The sequence below is a fragment of the Pelophylax lessonae genome (assembly GCF_965119305.1).
Source record: "Pelophylax lessonae genome assembly, chromosome: 4".
Lineage (NCBI taxonomy): Eukaryota > Metazoa > Chordata > Amphibia > Anura > Ranidae > Pelophylax > Pelophylax lessonae.
In genome coordinates, this window is record NC_138771.1 from 518946664 (window position 1) to 518962660 (window position 15997).

General features: G+C 43.9%; 1 protein-coding gene across 1 annotated transcript in view; it reads right to left on the reverse strand.

The window, feature by feature from the left end:
* The window catches only part of LOC309553697 (uncharacterized protein), an 83490-nt gene that overhangs the window by 25144 nt on the left and 42349 nt on the right, over positions 1-15997 (reverse strand). The window contains exons 12-14 of the mRNA XM_082255069.1: positions 8445-8511; positions 6595-6689; positions 5501-5629 (exon numbers count right to left, since the gene is read on the reverse strand). Coding sequence (XP_082111195.1) covers positions 5501-5629; positions 6595-6689; positions 8445-8511 — 291 coding nt within the window. The remainder of the gene's footprint in view (positions 1-5500; positions 5630-6594; positions 6690-8444; positions 8512-15997) is intronic.

Consider the following 15997-nt stretch of genomic DNA (forward strand, 5'->3'; position numbering starts at 1 on the left):
CTGTGGGTTAGGTCTGCTCAGTGTGCCCAGTGTGTGATTCATATGGTCTGGGGGAGTGTCCCCAATGTGCCCAATGGGGATGCACATTGGACAGCGGAGGAAACCTGGCCAATGACACACAGGCTTTGTTTCAGCCCCAGTGATTGGCACAGACAGTTGTCTTTGTGGGGTGGAGTATATAAAGCCAGGGGCATGTGTGGTAGAGGTCTTTGGCAGGAAGCAGAGTCCCAGAAGGAGGGTTGCGGCTGCCTCCTCTTCTGAAGTGGATGGTGATGGTCACAGGCAGTCAGCTGAACCCAGAGGTCCATGAGAGCTGACTGGAGGAGTTTGGGCACTGCGAGAATCTGGAAAGCAGTATCATGAGTACAGAGGATCTTGCCCAGGGGTCTGCCCAGGAAGGGGACCACTCCGGGGAGTATAGTCAGTGGACGGGTGTCGGCTGGTAAAGAGAAAGGGGGTGCTAGGTGAGTGCCCTGAAGAGAAATACAAACAGGAACATTTTACCTCAGATTCATCTAGTGGCAAGATGAAACAGCGGCCTTGCCGCATTCTCAAGTTAGAGTCCTCAGAATTGTGAATCGTTCACACGTTGGGGTATCCCACTCATCCCTTCTCCTATCCCAATATAAAATAAAAACAACAAAAACATCAACCCCTAGATTGATCATTGACTGAGCCAAGAACGTAAAGTGCTAAGATTTCTGCTTGCAGTTGCTACAGGTAACCCAGGGGAATCCAAAAGTGTGTAAACCCACAAGGGGGCAGTGCTACATCCGCTTCGGATGAGTTTCAGCAGTTTCTTCTGCTTGGTCACACTATCCTTGTGTGTTGGGTTGTTCCACACACTGCTTCACTGCTAACTTGCTGCTGCAGGATGCAAACAAGCTGTTTTCCTGGGTCAGAGGCCAGGGCTTACTGGGAGGTCTGCCAATGGGACAGCAAATGCATCAAAAATTCTGCTTCCACTTCCACTAGGCAAGAAGAGAGAAGGAAAAAAGTCCATAGCGCAGGTATCACACATGACATTCGAGACTCCAACAAGAACTAGTTCTGGCCAGCTCAGTAGATTGCTTTAAAAAAGGCCTGGATGCATTCCTAGATGCACATAATATAAACGGATATTAATATTTAGAGATAATAATGACAGGGGTAGTTGATGTAGGGAATATCTGATTGTCTTATGGGGGATCAGGAAGGATTTTTTCCCCCCACTGGAGTGAATTGGATCATGCTTTATTCGTTTTATTGTTTTGTCTTCCCTGGATAAACTGTGGGTATAGAATAGTACAGTATATATGGAGGTTTTCTATTTGTGTGTGTGTTTTTTTATTGGTTGAACTAAATGGACTAGTGTCTTTTTTCAACCTAACTATGTAACTATGTCAAAGAAAAATACAAAACATATTCAGCGCACCTCTAAAATACATGCACATTTCCTAATGTTTTAGACCTTTACAAGTACAGAATAGTGCATGTGGGTCTGCCAGAAATTCAGTGTGCTCCTTTTTACCTGTTTGAGCTGACAACACACTGGGGGAGATTTAGTGTAGCACCCTCCTAGGTAGGTGCTAGTGAGAGTGTGCTCCGTGTGTGATTCATTGGGTCTAGATAGTGTTTCACACTGGTCCAATTAGGAGGCATGTAGGACAGTGGGAGGAAACCTGACCAATTAATGCACAGGCTTTGATACAGTCCCGGTGATTGGAAGAGACTGGATGTTTCGGTGCTTTGTTGGATACTGTATAAAAGCCAGTAGCAACTACCAGTGTGCGGATCATTTTTCTACATAAAAGCCAGGAGCACATGTGCTGCAGGGTCTTTGGCTGGTGAGCAGAGTCCCGGAGGGAGGGTGGCAGCTGCCTACTATTCTGTAGTGGTGGCATGTGGTCGCAGGCGGTCGGCCTGGGGATCAAAGGAACGGAACTGACCCCAGAGGTCAAGGAGAGCTTACTAGAGGGGGAGAGACACTCGAGACCCTCGAAAAACAGTATCATGAGTAAAGGGGGTCGTGTCAAGGGGCCTGACCTGAGGGAGGCCACCCCGGAGAAGGATAGTCAGAGGACGGGTGTCAGTGTGGCAAGTGAAAGGGGGTACTAGGAGAGTATCCTGAAGAGAATTAGTTCATCAAGTCTTCTGGGTAGAGACTTAATCTACATTCGCCTAGTGGCAGGGTGAATCTTGTGAATAATTAATCTGGAGAATCCCTCTATTCCCTTCTCCCATCCCTATTTAAAATAAAACACCAAAAAAACAACTACAAACCCCTGAACTGATCATTGACTGGCCAAGAAGTAAAGTGTTAAATTGTGAATGCCAGTGTTGCTAACGGTAACCCAGGGGGACCGGAGAGTGTGTTATCCAGCAGTCCTCAAGGGGGCAGTGCTACATTTAGTAAAACTGGTGCAGCTATGTATGGTAGCCAATCAGCTTCTAACTTCAGTTTGTTCAATTACGCTTTGACAAGAAAACCTGGAAGCTGATTGATTTCTATGCAGTGTTGCACCAGATTTTGCACTCTCCAGTTTTGGTAAATAATCCCCACTGACTTTTCTGCTCTGAAACCCCGAATAGTGTTGTCAGCCTGCTGGACTAAAAAAAAATATTTCCTCCTATTCTCCGCCCCTCTCTGTCCCTCTCCACATGCATACATGTTTTTTTCTTCCCAGCAAAACATTGCTACTGTCTTGACTCCCGAGTGTCTGCAGTGCTCACACACTCTTGTTAGAGAAAAGACTCTTAGGAGATGTAGTGTTGGGGGTGTGCCCATGTTATTAGGAAGGAAACCTCCAGCATCTGCCCTTTCAGGACTCTTACAATCCTGGTAATGATATTAAACGGAGTAATAATAGTTTTCTACAGGAAAAAAGTACAAGAAAAAGAAATAAATCTAGTCATGGATTCCATGGAAGGAGGTTTGGTTGTAAATGCCCAAAAAATTCTGAAATCTCTTGTAGACCACATAACACATATATGCAGCTGCAAGAAAGGGGAGTTTTAATGTCCAATTGCCATATTGCTAATTATTGCCAATTGCACAATGCGTTTATGGCAGCAGGAGATTCTTACAGCCAGCTCTCAGTCCAGGTTTCTGATAGGGATTCAGCAAGATGGGTCCCAGTGGGACCGCTGTGAAAGCCAGTCAGATCATACAGAAGCCACACTAACTCCAAAGCATTAGATAACTTAAAAGACTGCTGGGCATAAGGACTTAACATAATTAATGTATGTGTTGATCTGTTCTGTGAATGACAATTAAAGGTAATGTCTAATGGTTCTATAAATATTTCCTTTTATTCACACAAATATGACATTTTGCATTTTAATATTATGCAGTCTTCTATTTAGCCAGCAGGTGGTGCTCTAGTGTCCTTTCCATTGTAGCACTCCTGTATGTTCTGAGAGAATCCACTGCTCACAGAACTGAATAAGGCCGGGATCACATATGTATCGTGCCTGGGGTCCGGTGCGTGTTTGTTCACCGATTCAGGTGCGAATTAGGTCTGAATTTTTGCCTGAACTGGACCCAAACATGCACAGGATCCTGCGTGAACCGGCTCCATTGAGAGTTGGTCACAATCGCATGTCATGCGAATTGGATGCGGAGAAATCCACATCCAATTCGCACATATGTGAACCCAGCCTAACTCTTTAAAGCAGTGATTCCTTCCTTATGAGATGACTCAGTGGGGGATTTCAATCAGACAAAGAGAGCCTGACAGCAAGCTTCATCTGCTGTGTTCTCTCTTTTGATTATTCATATGGGTTTTGGGATTGTTTTTTCATGTATGTTCAAGTTGAACTCCAGCTTTACCTTTAGTCTTGGGCAGTTGTACTGTACTGAAATTGCTTACTTTGATTTCACTGCACACTGTGAGTTTCAGTTCTTTCATTCGTAGAGGCTCAGCATCACATGTGAGCCTTACCTAGTGCTGTAAATACAGCAAATACAGCCTGCCAAGGAATGCCCATTCCTTCATACATACATACCTCACAACTTTGTGAAATTGGAACATGGGATACCTAGTAGCAAAAGTATGCAGGCATAGGACACACCCCCTGCCACCACGCCTCCTTAAGGCTGGGTTCACATATGTGCGAATTGGATGCGTTTTTTTACCGCATCCAATTTGCATGACATGCAAGTGTTCCCATCTCTCAATGTCAGCATCTACAATTTTTTTTTCCCAGGCTGAAACTCCGCTTTAAAGTCTTGCTTTTCTTTTGTTTAATAATAACAAACATGGTATACTTACCTGCTCTGTATAGTTGGTTTTGTACAGAGCAGCCTGGATCTTCCTCTTCTTGGGTCCCTCGCGGGCACTCCTGGTCCGTCTCTCCCGCTGAGTGCCCCCAGAGAAAACAGCTTGCTACGGGTGCACCCAAGGCAAGCTGCTGATCTGTGTGTTCATTCAGACACAGAGTGGAGGCTCAGCCCCGCCCCGCCCCATCTCTCTCCTCATTGGCTAATTGATTTTGATTGACAGCAGCGGGCGTCAATGGTGCTGCACACAGAAAACTGCTGCACACAGAAGGCTTTTTATTTGAATGCATAGAACTGTAGAAAATGTTGCATTTTATTTGAAAATCAAGGTCTCAGAGTCTGGAGGAACAGTGGAGAGGCACAGAACCCAAGTTGCATGAGGTCCAGAGTGTGAAGTTTCCACAGTCAGTGATGATTTGAGGAGCCATGTCATCTGTTGGTCCACTGTGTTTTATCAAGTCCAAAGTCAGCACAGCCCTCTACAAGGAAATTCTAGAGCACGTCATGCTTCTGCTGACCAGCTTTATGGAGATGCTCATTTCATTTTCTAGCAGGGCTGGGCACCTGCCCACACTGCCCAAAGTAGCAATACCTGGTTTACGGATCATGGTATCACTGTGCTTGACTTGCCAGCAAACTCCCCTGACCTAAACCCCATAGAGAATCTGTTGGGCATTGTCAAGAGGAGGATGAAGGCCGCTATCAAAGCAACCTGGGCTTTCCATAACACCTCAGCAGTGCCACAGGCTGATCGCCTCCATGCCACGCTTTATTGATGCAGTAATTCATGCAAAAGGAGCCCTGACCAAGTAATGAGTGCATACTATACTGTACATGGACATACTTTTCAGTAAGCCAACATTTCTGTATTAAAACCTTTTTTTTTTTTTTTTTTTTTTTATTGGTCCTATGTAATATTCAAATTTTTTGAGATACCGAATTTTGGGTTTTTACTAGCTGTAAGCCATAGTCATCAAAATTAACAAATAGATGCTTGAAATATATCACTCTGTGTGTAACGCATCGATATAAAATATGAGTTTCACTTTTTAAATTGAATTACTGAAAAAAAAATCCTTTTTGATGATATTCTAATTTTATGAGATGCACATATATAGTATAGTATAGTATAGTATAGTATACTGTGTGTATGTGTATATATATATATATATATATATATATATATATATATATATCAATAGCAGATGTAAAATGTACGATGAATGTACAAATTCTTACATGTTTCTCAGTAATCTGCTGATGGATTTCCATGTCCCCTACTCCAAGGCTCAGCTCCCCACTGCCAGTAATCACCGCACAGTAGGTGGCTGTACTGTGACCCTTCAGGCGTGCCACACCTCGCATGTCCTGCAAAAGAAGGAGAGGAGTTGTAGTTCCTTTAAATGAACAGTAATACCAAGTCTAAGAAGCATTCATATCTCTGTCCTCTATGTCATCTTGCTATCCAACCAAAACATTTATAGCATTTTAATCAATAAATAAATAAATAAAAAACACTGCCCGTTGGTAAGCTTCATAAAAAATATTGGCACAAATGTTAGGAAAGCGTTTTTCAGTTGAATATTTATTCCTGACTGATTGGAAAGAATCTGTATGCCTCACTTCTCTGCTGGAACTATTGAAATGCCCAATGCTTCCAGGTATGGGGAAGCATGTGACCTCCTCCCAGCATGAAAAGTTGTGGCCTTAGCAGCCAATGTGGGAAGTCAGCAATGAAGGTCAAATTATTGAATGCCCAGATCAGAAAAGCCAAGATAAGTTCATTATTATAATCTGTAAATTAAAGCGGAGTTCCAGTCTTTCTTGTCTTTATTAAAAGTCAGCAGCTACAGAAAGTGTAGCTGCTGACATTTATTAAACACACAGTCACCTGTCCCAGGATCCAGCAATGTGGACGCCCGAACCCTCGGTTCTTTCCCTCTCCTCTCCCCGGTGCCGGCATTACAACTGTGGGCACCAGGCTGTGAAAGGTTGCAGCTTCACAGCCGGGTGCGCACTGCCCGTTGCGCATCCTTAATGATCAGGCAATCTTCTGGGACCTTTGACGTGTCCTGGAAGATTGCAGGGAGGGAGGGGGGGGGGAGAAAGTGGGAGCGGGTACTTGTCAAAACTAGGTACCTGCTCCCCTCCAAAAAAAAAATACATGCCAAATGTGGCATAGGAGGGGGGGGGGGGGATGCTTAAAGCAAAACTTCCCCTTTTGGGTGTAGCTCTGCTTTAAGAAAATGTACAAGCAGTATGTGTGTTCAGAGCAGTCCTTATTTATGTGAACCAATGGCAGGTAACAATCGCAGTGCACAGTATACACTCACCATGTGGGAGCAATATTGTAGAACGGAGCAAGACAGCTCATCTTGTCCTAGAGCGGAGATGAACAGAGGTCTCACTCCCAGCCGACTCAGGCACTCTGGAGAGGGAAGAGAATCTGTTATGTAGTTATTGGATTCTTATAAGATTTTACTAAAGTTGCCAAATGTGTAAAAATAAACCCAACGATTTTACAGGGTTTTGTGAACAGGGCAAAATGTGTCCCGAAGCAAAACAAAACAAAAAAAAAAAAATGCAGTACATCTTTGCAGTATGTACACATTTCCCATGTTTTATCCCTTTACAGACCTAGCAAGTACATTAACATACCTGTTATTCTGCCAAAAACGCACTCAGATTATAATTTCCTTTTGTAAGCTCTAAAACACACAGCAATTTTGTGGAGTCAGCCCTGCCCAGTTGTCCATTGCTAACGCCTTCCGCTGTACAGATACTGGGAGCTGTCTGTGACAGCTCAGTTACTGTGCCGGAAGCACACAGTGAGCATGCTCCAAGCACAGAAACCTCTGCTGCCATGGAGACATACGTGCAGCGTGTGGGTGTTAAGGCCCACCCCTCCCTGCCACTGCATGTTATGTGTGTCAGACAGCAGAGCTGCAAGGGAAAGAGCTCTGACAATGGCTAGCAAAGCCTGAAACGCTGGATGTCACCCATAGGCTTCAATGGCCCGCCCATCCATTGCCAGTGCTCCCTCCTCTCCACTGCAGCCGCACTGGCTGAAACAGGGGAGCCAGATCATGTGACTGGACCTGGGTGACATGGTATCAACAAGCCCTAAAACTATAAGGGGCGTGGCCAGGAACGGCATGTGAGAAGACGTGTCTCACGGAGCTCCCCGCTATTACCCGGCATTGATCCTCCTCCGGTAACCCGACGGATACCATACTGCCCTTACTGCACTCAGCTTCTCCTGCTCTTCCCTCCGGTACTTTTCTTGCCCACCCTGGTTCTATGGGCTCCCGCCGAAACAGGCCGGATAACGCCATGCAGCTCAGCCAAAATGGCGCAGAGGAGGCCCTCCCGCAGCGGGAACATCGGGGCGGCACAGTAAGTAAGGACCCTGCCAGCAAACTCACAAAGCCCTCTAAAAAGAACTCTAAGGACCAGTGGCGTAGCGTGGGTTGTCAGCGCCCGGGGCAAGGTAAGTAATTTGCGCCCCTACACAAACCGACTAGACCATTACACTATACTGACACCTACATTAACACCTACACTGACCTAGCTGACCACTACAGAGACCTACCTTATTCCTACACTGACCCCCCCCTACATTTCCACATACACTGACCCCCCCTACACTGACACCTATACTGACCCTCCTACATTGACCCACCTCCCCCCCTCCCATATAAACTTCCCTGGGCCCCCGGGGGCAGGCAGCACATCACTTACCATGTTCTGTGTCCAAACACTGGCGGGGAGACAGCGTGTCGGCGGCCGGCCCAGACAGCAGGTGGAGACTCCGGAAGCGGTGCTGCACATGCACCGAGCCACAGAGTATCTTCACCTATGACCAGCCCCGCCCCCTGGCTGCACGTGACCCCTTCAGCGGTCCGCCGCTCGTCCTGCACAAAGTTAGTCACGGATCAAAGAGGAGGAGTGCGGAAGTGCGGGCCGCTGGACACTTTGATCCCACGGATGGCGGGCGTAGAATGCGCCCCCCTAAATGTTGCGCCCGGTGCCAGTGGCCCCCCCCAGCACCCCCCACGCTACGCCACTGCTAAGGACAGCAACCCCAGGGATATTCCTATGCCCAGAAAGCCCTAAAACTATATTTTTCCTTTATATAATTAGCTTCAAAATATGCATAAATTTTCCTCCTCCTATTGCTCACCGGCCAGGTTCCTGCCCACACCACCAAATGACTGGTGAACTTGCCCAGGATTGGTCTGTCCTCCAAACTGCAAAAAAAATAAATTCCAATTATATTGAGTGCCACTACATTGAACTACACCAGAGCAAACCATATGGTGCAAAGGTGAACACAGATGTAGGTAGGCACAATGAACATCCAATGATATTACAATGTTTTTATGTATGACAAAATGACTGACAAATAAACGCATATTAATGCATGTAAGTGCATGATGGTAAATGTGGCCATACATATGAATTTCAGACAATTCCTGCTAAATCAGCCAAAATCGTCATAGGTGGTCCTGTCCATACTGCCCAACTCAACAAAAGTCTTTAAAAGTCAATTTCAAAGGAGTTGGATGAAAAATTGTTGGTCAAACAGCAATTGCATACAATCAGATGCGGTCAATGTTCAGGCATTCAGAAAGCTGTGGTTGTTGGTTTTTACTAGCAGTAAAGCAAGTTTCACACTAGCCTGCATAGTAAAACGTAGCATTTTAGTGTGCAGGTTAGTGTCAGTGTCGGCTCTGGCAGAGAGCGTTGCGATGTGCGGTTCAGCAAGACAGCACAGTGTGGTGTAAACGAGGCACACAAAAAACAATTGTTTTCTATATGTAGCACTACCCCCGCAGAAGCTGCTAGTATTTGATCTGGATATTCTCTAGTTCCAACTTCTGCAGTCAGGCATACAGTATTTTCTTTGACAGCCAGGTGCATTCTTACTTCCGCTCATTACACCAATAAACAGTCTAGGGCTTTTTGTCTGTTTTTGGAGAACTTGGATAGGGAAGGAATGGAGTGGGATACCCCGAGATTCAACTAGATACGAGGACTGCTTCTTAACCACTTGCCTACTGGGCACATATACCCCCTTCCTGCCCAGGCCAAGTTTAAGCTTTCAGAGGTGTCACTCTTTGAATGACAATTGCAGAGTCACGCTACACTGTACCCATATGGAATTTTCATAATTGTTTCCACACAAATAGAGCTTTCTTTTTGTGGTATTTATTCACCACTAGTTTTTTTTTTTTTTTGCTAAACAAACCAAAAAAATTTTGAAAAAATAAAAAAAACAGTTTTTATAGTTTGTTAAAAAGGTTTGCAAACCGTTAATTTTCTTCTTCATTGATGTGCGCTGATGAGGCTGCACTGATGGGCACTGACAGGCTGCACTGATGGATACCAATAGGCTGCACTGATAGGCACTGATAAGGCAGCATTGATGGGCATGGATAGGTGAAGCTGATGGGCACTAATAAGGGGGCACATGTGGGTACTGATAAGGAGACACTGATGAGGCTACACTGATAAGTGGCACTGATGGGCACTGATAGGTGGCACTGATGGGCGGCACTGGTAGGCAGCACTGAAGGGCACTGAGAAGTGGCACTGATAGGCAGCACTGATAGGTGGCACTGATTATGAGGCATTGATTGGCAACACTGATGGGCACTTATAGGTGGCACTGGTAGGTGTCACTGGTGTCACTGTGTGGGACCGATGTCCCTTTTACAGAAGCTGGTAATCTGCTTTTTTTTCTCTCGTCACGCTGTCAGCGTGAGGGGGGAAAAAAGCTGCTTACCGGCTTCTGTTTACGTCATGTGATCAGCTGTCATTGGCTGACAGCTGATCATGTGGTAAAGGGCTGGGATTGGCTCCTTACTTTGATCTGTGATCAGCCAAGTCTCAAAAACTCGATCACAAAGCAGGGTGCGCGGGCAGCGTGAGAACGGGAGGACGTCTATGTACGCCCTCCCAGCAATTTAAGCCTTTGCTGTAGCCATCTTTTAGGCTATAGCACGGGCATCAAGTGGTCAACTGAACTGTGGACAGTACTGTGGGTATAGGATTGTGTGGTTGTGTTTTTTTTTTTTTAATTGGTTGAGCTAGATGGACTTGTGTCTGTTTTCAACCTGACTAACTATGTAACTATGGAATAACTGTATGATACACTGTACACACTTGAGCAAGTCTCTTGTAGGAATAATGGATGGTTGCTCTTTTGGATAATAGCCAGTATCCCCTTTCCGCTGAACCCTGTAGCTGACTCTCCTAGCACAGAGAGGGGTAACCAAAGAACCAGACCCCCACGATCCTCTAAAGTCTGTACTCACAAGGCCTCTGGACCGAATGGCAGCCTCCTTCCATTTTTTTATTAGCACCCTCTAGTGATCCCAGACAGATCTCCAAGGCATGGCTCTCCCTCAGTCAGCTCTTCAGAACACTCTGGTCAGTATTTTAGCCTCTAAGCCTCCCACCTGAGGCTGCATGGCAACAGGTGCTGAGGAGGGCAGAGTGCCCCCCCCCCTCCTCAGGTTGACTCTCCTCTCCAGGAAAAGACTGTGTGCTTTCTGAATATAAATACCATTCCCAGCATGCATAGGGGCTCCTATGCCTGTAATTGGCTGGGATGGCATCCATATTCATGCTGCTAATATGCATGGGTCACTCCTGTTCATCCAGATCCTTCCAAGGTTGCCTGGATACAGAGAAGCCAATACAAAAGCAGCAACACTGTAAAACATAAAACGATTTCATTGCTAAAAAATGTAACTTTACTGTTAGGCAGGAAAGCTGATATGTTTTACCTAACAGTCTCCTGTTAAGCAGGAGATCACACTACACTAAACTATGTACATCCGAGCAACCTACTTAGGAGGGTGCTACATTCATATCCCAGTGACCTGCAGTTATCCAGTGTGGAAAAATGCAGATCAAGGCACAGATCGTGAACAAGCCCTAAGAGAAAGTTTAGAGAAAGTGAAACAGGGAGATGAGAGAGAAATATGGGCACGAGCAAGAGTCAGATCAGAGAAAAAGAAAGTGATTACAAAGAAATTAGAGAATGAGAGAGAGATCAGAGAGGGGACAGATGAGGACATAAAAGAGAGATTTATTTTTCCTTCAAAGCAGCTTTGGGAAATCTTTGCATGCCCCAGAATGACACACAGGGGTCACATTAGAATCACAAAGTATCCGGGGGGGGGGGGGGATTTGGCAACTGGTTAAATACAGTTTCCCTAGTATCCTCCTTCGTGTTTCTCATTATTTTTAATGTGTCCTATTTTTACATTAAAAAGTATGGGAATTCAATTTTTTTGTATATTTTTGGGGGATGTTTTCTTGAGAATTTCTGAACATGAAAGTAATCTTATAACAAATGCCAGCTTACATTTTTGGTGTTCAGTTGCTGGCAGAAATTCCGCTGTGCCCATTACTAACTACTGGCAGATAAAGACTCCTTCAATTCAGTTGACCCCAAATGACTATTAGGTGCAACCCAGTCTCTGTTAGGACTCTTGGCTGTGCCCATCACCCTACTGTCTCACTCTCCTTGCTGAATATTTTGTAATGTAAAAAAAGTCAGAGAAAAAGAACCGTAATAGGAACTGCAGGCAGGTGGAGTTGCAAAGAAAAATATTTCAATGTTAAAGTCCCTGACCAAATTAAGTTTAAATTGATACCTAACCCACGCTGTTTAATTTATATTGTCCCTGCTTTTTCTGTATAGGGGTGGTGGCATTGTAATTATTTTAATAAAAAAAAAAAAAAAAAAAAAGGTACCTTTTTCCTAATAAATATACAGCTGTCAAGTAACCCAGCTCTTTCCCAGCCTGTCCGCAGGGAAACATAAGTAGGAGGAGCTTCTAGTCCTCTGCTTCTGATCACATGTTTAAAATAAAATAGAAAACTACCTTTGGACTACAGAGTAAAAAGAAATAATTAAAACCAATAAACTGTTTTAAATTGTCATACAAATATATATTTGAAATCAAATATTTATTATTTTTTGGTAACAACATAGTGTGGGCGGATTTATGCCAGTCACAGGCTGTGTCACGCCCCTCCAGCCTGTGTCTTAGAATAAGAAGGAGGTGAATAAAGAAAATAAAGGGCTGCTGATGACGTACTGATTACAAAACGCGTACAGCGTGTCACGCCATTTCCGGTTTTCACCATTTGAGATCGAGCCTTGAACCGCATCGCGCTCCTTCCAGTTATACGCTTGTTTGATTCGGCTCATTCGTGAGTACCTCTCTTTATTTGTATATAATAAAATACTATACGAAATTACGCTATGTCCCTTGTTTATGATTATTCCCTGGTATACACTTTGGAGTGACACCAGTGGACACCCTGGACCTATCCGCCACTTGGAGCCTGTTAGGACCCAGTACACCATAGGGGATACCTTACACTAGGACCAGCTAGGCTTCCCACAGGATGTCCCTATCCAGGAACAATCGGATTCTCTGATTCGAGGGATCGCTGGATATATTCCTACACCCTCTTTATACCCCTGTGTGGGGTGGGTGTTTCTGGTAAGTGCGTTTTTTTACCAGAAGGATCACCCAACACCTCACCGCCCACCACGGGGTCACTCCTCATATATCATCAGTAGATTGTTGTCACCTATATGGATCTTGAATCCTCTACACTTGCCTTTGGTTATTGCATGTGATATAGAGACTGTTTATTCCCACTGGACTGTCCTTTGTGTGCATATTGATTGCTATCTGCTATTGGCACTCTATATTACCCCCATACCACAGTATATGGTAGGGTGGGGTTTTTTATTCACTTAGCACTTTTTTGTTAAGCACTTTATATATTGCACATCAATATTTTTGCTGGTTATTGTTATTGTCAATCTTGCTTGATATTCAACATATTCATCACATGATATATATTTTTTTGTGCAAGCACCAGCCACTTTACCACTTGTGCAGCCAGCACCTTTTATATTGCACTTTGTTATTTATTAGGCACTGCTAGCAAGTTTTTATAATTGATTGCATTTGGATTGATATATATCGCCTGATATCACTGTATTATACCATTACATGCACTAGTCACCTTATCACCCAGTTTTTTTGTTGCACTTCATATTATACATATTATATTTTTATATTTTTTAGGCAGCGCCACTATCCCTCTTTCTTTATTCATTCATGGTGATAGTCCTCGGACTATTATTTAGGGAGGCTGCAGCCTAATCTTACATTACGTTTATATTTCTTGCACACATAGTTGCACATATATCATCTTCTCCAATTAGACCTCTTGCGCTGAAGTTTTACATCTTTCAAGAAGGAGGTGAAGCCTCAATTAACCTACATGCAATATCCCACCTCATTGTGTTTAACTGGGTAATGGGCTTGAAGGAGGAGGAGGGAGGAGGCTTTTACCACTGTGTATACGCCCACATGTGTGAGTCTATAGTGACATGGGTTGCTCAGATGTGATGGGGAGGAAATGCTCAGCATAGAAACTCACTGAAAACTGAGCATGTGCAGAGTTGCCTCCACAGCCGCTGAATTGGGGACATGGACAGAAGGTGACGATAGAGAGCAGCAGGATCAACCAGGTTTTTTGCAGAACACAGAAAAGGAATCTCATAGTGACTACGTATAAACAGCATGTAATACACTATTTATTGATAGTTTTTTTTAAGATGTGGGTTTAGTGACACTTTAAAGTGGACCTTCATCATACAAAATATTTCTGACTCCCCACTACCTTCAACATAACTGCTGGAGAAAAAAAAAATGTTGGTAAGCTTAAACTTGTTGATTCCAGAAACCTTGCCTAAATGAGCATAACTTATCTGCAACCCCCCCCCCCCCCCTCCCTAGTGGGCCTGTGCAAACTACTGCAGTTCTCTACCAGTCTTTAGAACCTCACAGCGGCCCGCAGTATTTCTGCACAGGCGTGGTAGAGATCTTGCTTCAAAAAGGTGGCGCAAAAGTAGAGCTACACAGGGAGGACTTCAACTGGCAAAACTGGACTCTATAAACTAGTAAGTATGCTTTTTTCATTTTCATACAGGGAGAGTTAGCTGGGACTAAGTAGACAAGATGATGATCTTCTTTAACCCATTTAGGGTAAAATTATAGGTCAACTTGATAGTCCACACTGCAAATAACATACACAGTATTTCCAGATATCAACTTTTTATTCTTCCTTCTACAATGCAGCTATGGATAACTGAACAGCTAATAGCTAGGTACTTGCACTGTCACACTGGGGAGAAAGGCAGATTCGCCCCCATGTCTAAATTCCAATTTGGCTAAGTCAGAGCTTACACAGAGCTATGAACCTTCCACCAACTCAAACATGACAGTCTCCAGGCCTAGTAATTGGCTCTTTTCTTAGAAATATGTTTGGGAAATAGGGTGGCGGAAATAAGCAAGGAATGCTGCATCAGCAGTAGGGAGGTGGGGGAATATTAAGTGAACAATTACTTTTCACTGAATGGAAACAGCAAAGGTTCACTACAGAAGTTGGTGGCGATTCTATCTTGGCGCTGCCTAAGCATTGTGTTTCGGCAACTTTGTTTATCCTGCCTGATTTCTCATTATGCTATGTGAGTACCCCTATTTATTTATCAATAAACCTTTTATCACGGATTTGCACTATATGGTCCCTCCCTGTTTGCATTTACTTGGGGAGAATACTATGTCCTGAGGACCCTAGGTGCATGCGATCTACCCCCGACTATAGGATATCCTATCCAGGTATTGGGGTGTCCCACCCATAGGAGGACCCAAGATGGATCTTTATTAAGGCGAGATACCCCTGCAGGGGTCATTTGTTCTGGTGAGTGCATATTATAGCAAGAAGGAGCATTGGCACTTCTTTATCTCGCCATCCCACCCAGCGCTGCCTGGGATCAACACCTAGATGGACTTTCCACTTGATTGCACGGCTGTATTTAAGCACGGACTTTTTAGTGCATCTTTTTACCTGATTGTTTTATATATTGCCACTTATTTCAGCACTTTTTTGAGATATATGATATATCACTGCCAATTTATCTCCTTTTCATTTATCCGACCATCACTTTGCACAGAATCACTTTATCATTGTCACTTTATGAGTGATTTTCCACGCATTTACCTATTACTTTTGTGGTGCAAATTATTGTTCTTTATATATCACTGCCATTTTATTCAACCTTCATTTATTTGCACTTCACTTTGCAGAGTCACTTTATTATTGTCACTTCATGAGTAATTTTTCACATATTTATTAATTTATGATGTAAGGATTTCATTATCTGCTATTTGTATGGTCACAGCCATATATTTTATACACTTCATATTTATTCCATCACCATTGGAATTTATTTATTAATTTATAGTTTTGGCATTTTAATACACCGGGTTAGTTGTCACCTTCTCCTTAGGCAGCGCCAATATCCCCCCCCCCTTTTTTTCTGTTTATGTGCATTACCTTTGGTTGTATTTGAGGGAGGCCGCAGCCATCATTCATCCTTAGCGTGGAATCTTTTCTCCTTTTACACATTCTATCTACTTGCAACTATCCATAAAATAATAACCAGCCTTTGGCAGACTGACTCTTAAATAATGGACCACTTATAAGTCTACTTATTATTTTTCATCTTTTTAGGATGTAAACATTTTTGAGTACAATAATTACTCCTGTGGTTAGCACTTTCTCCTAGCAGCAAAAGGGTCGCTGGTTCGAATCCCAACCATAACATTACCTGCCTGGAGTTTGCATGTT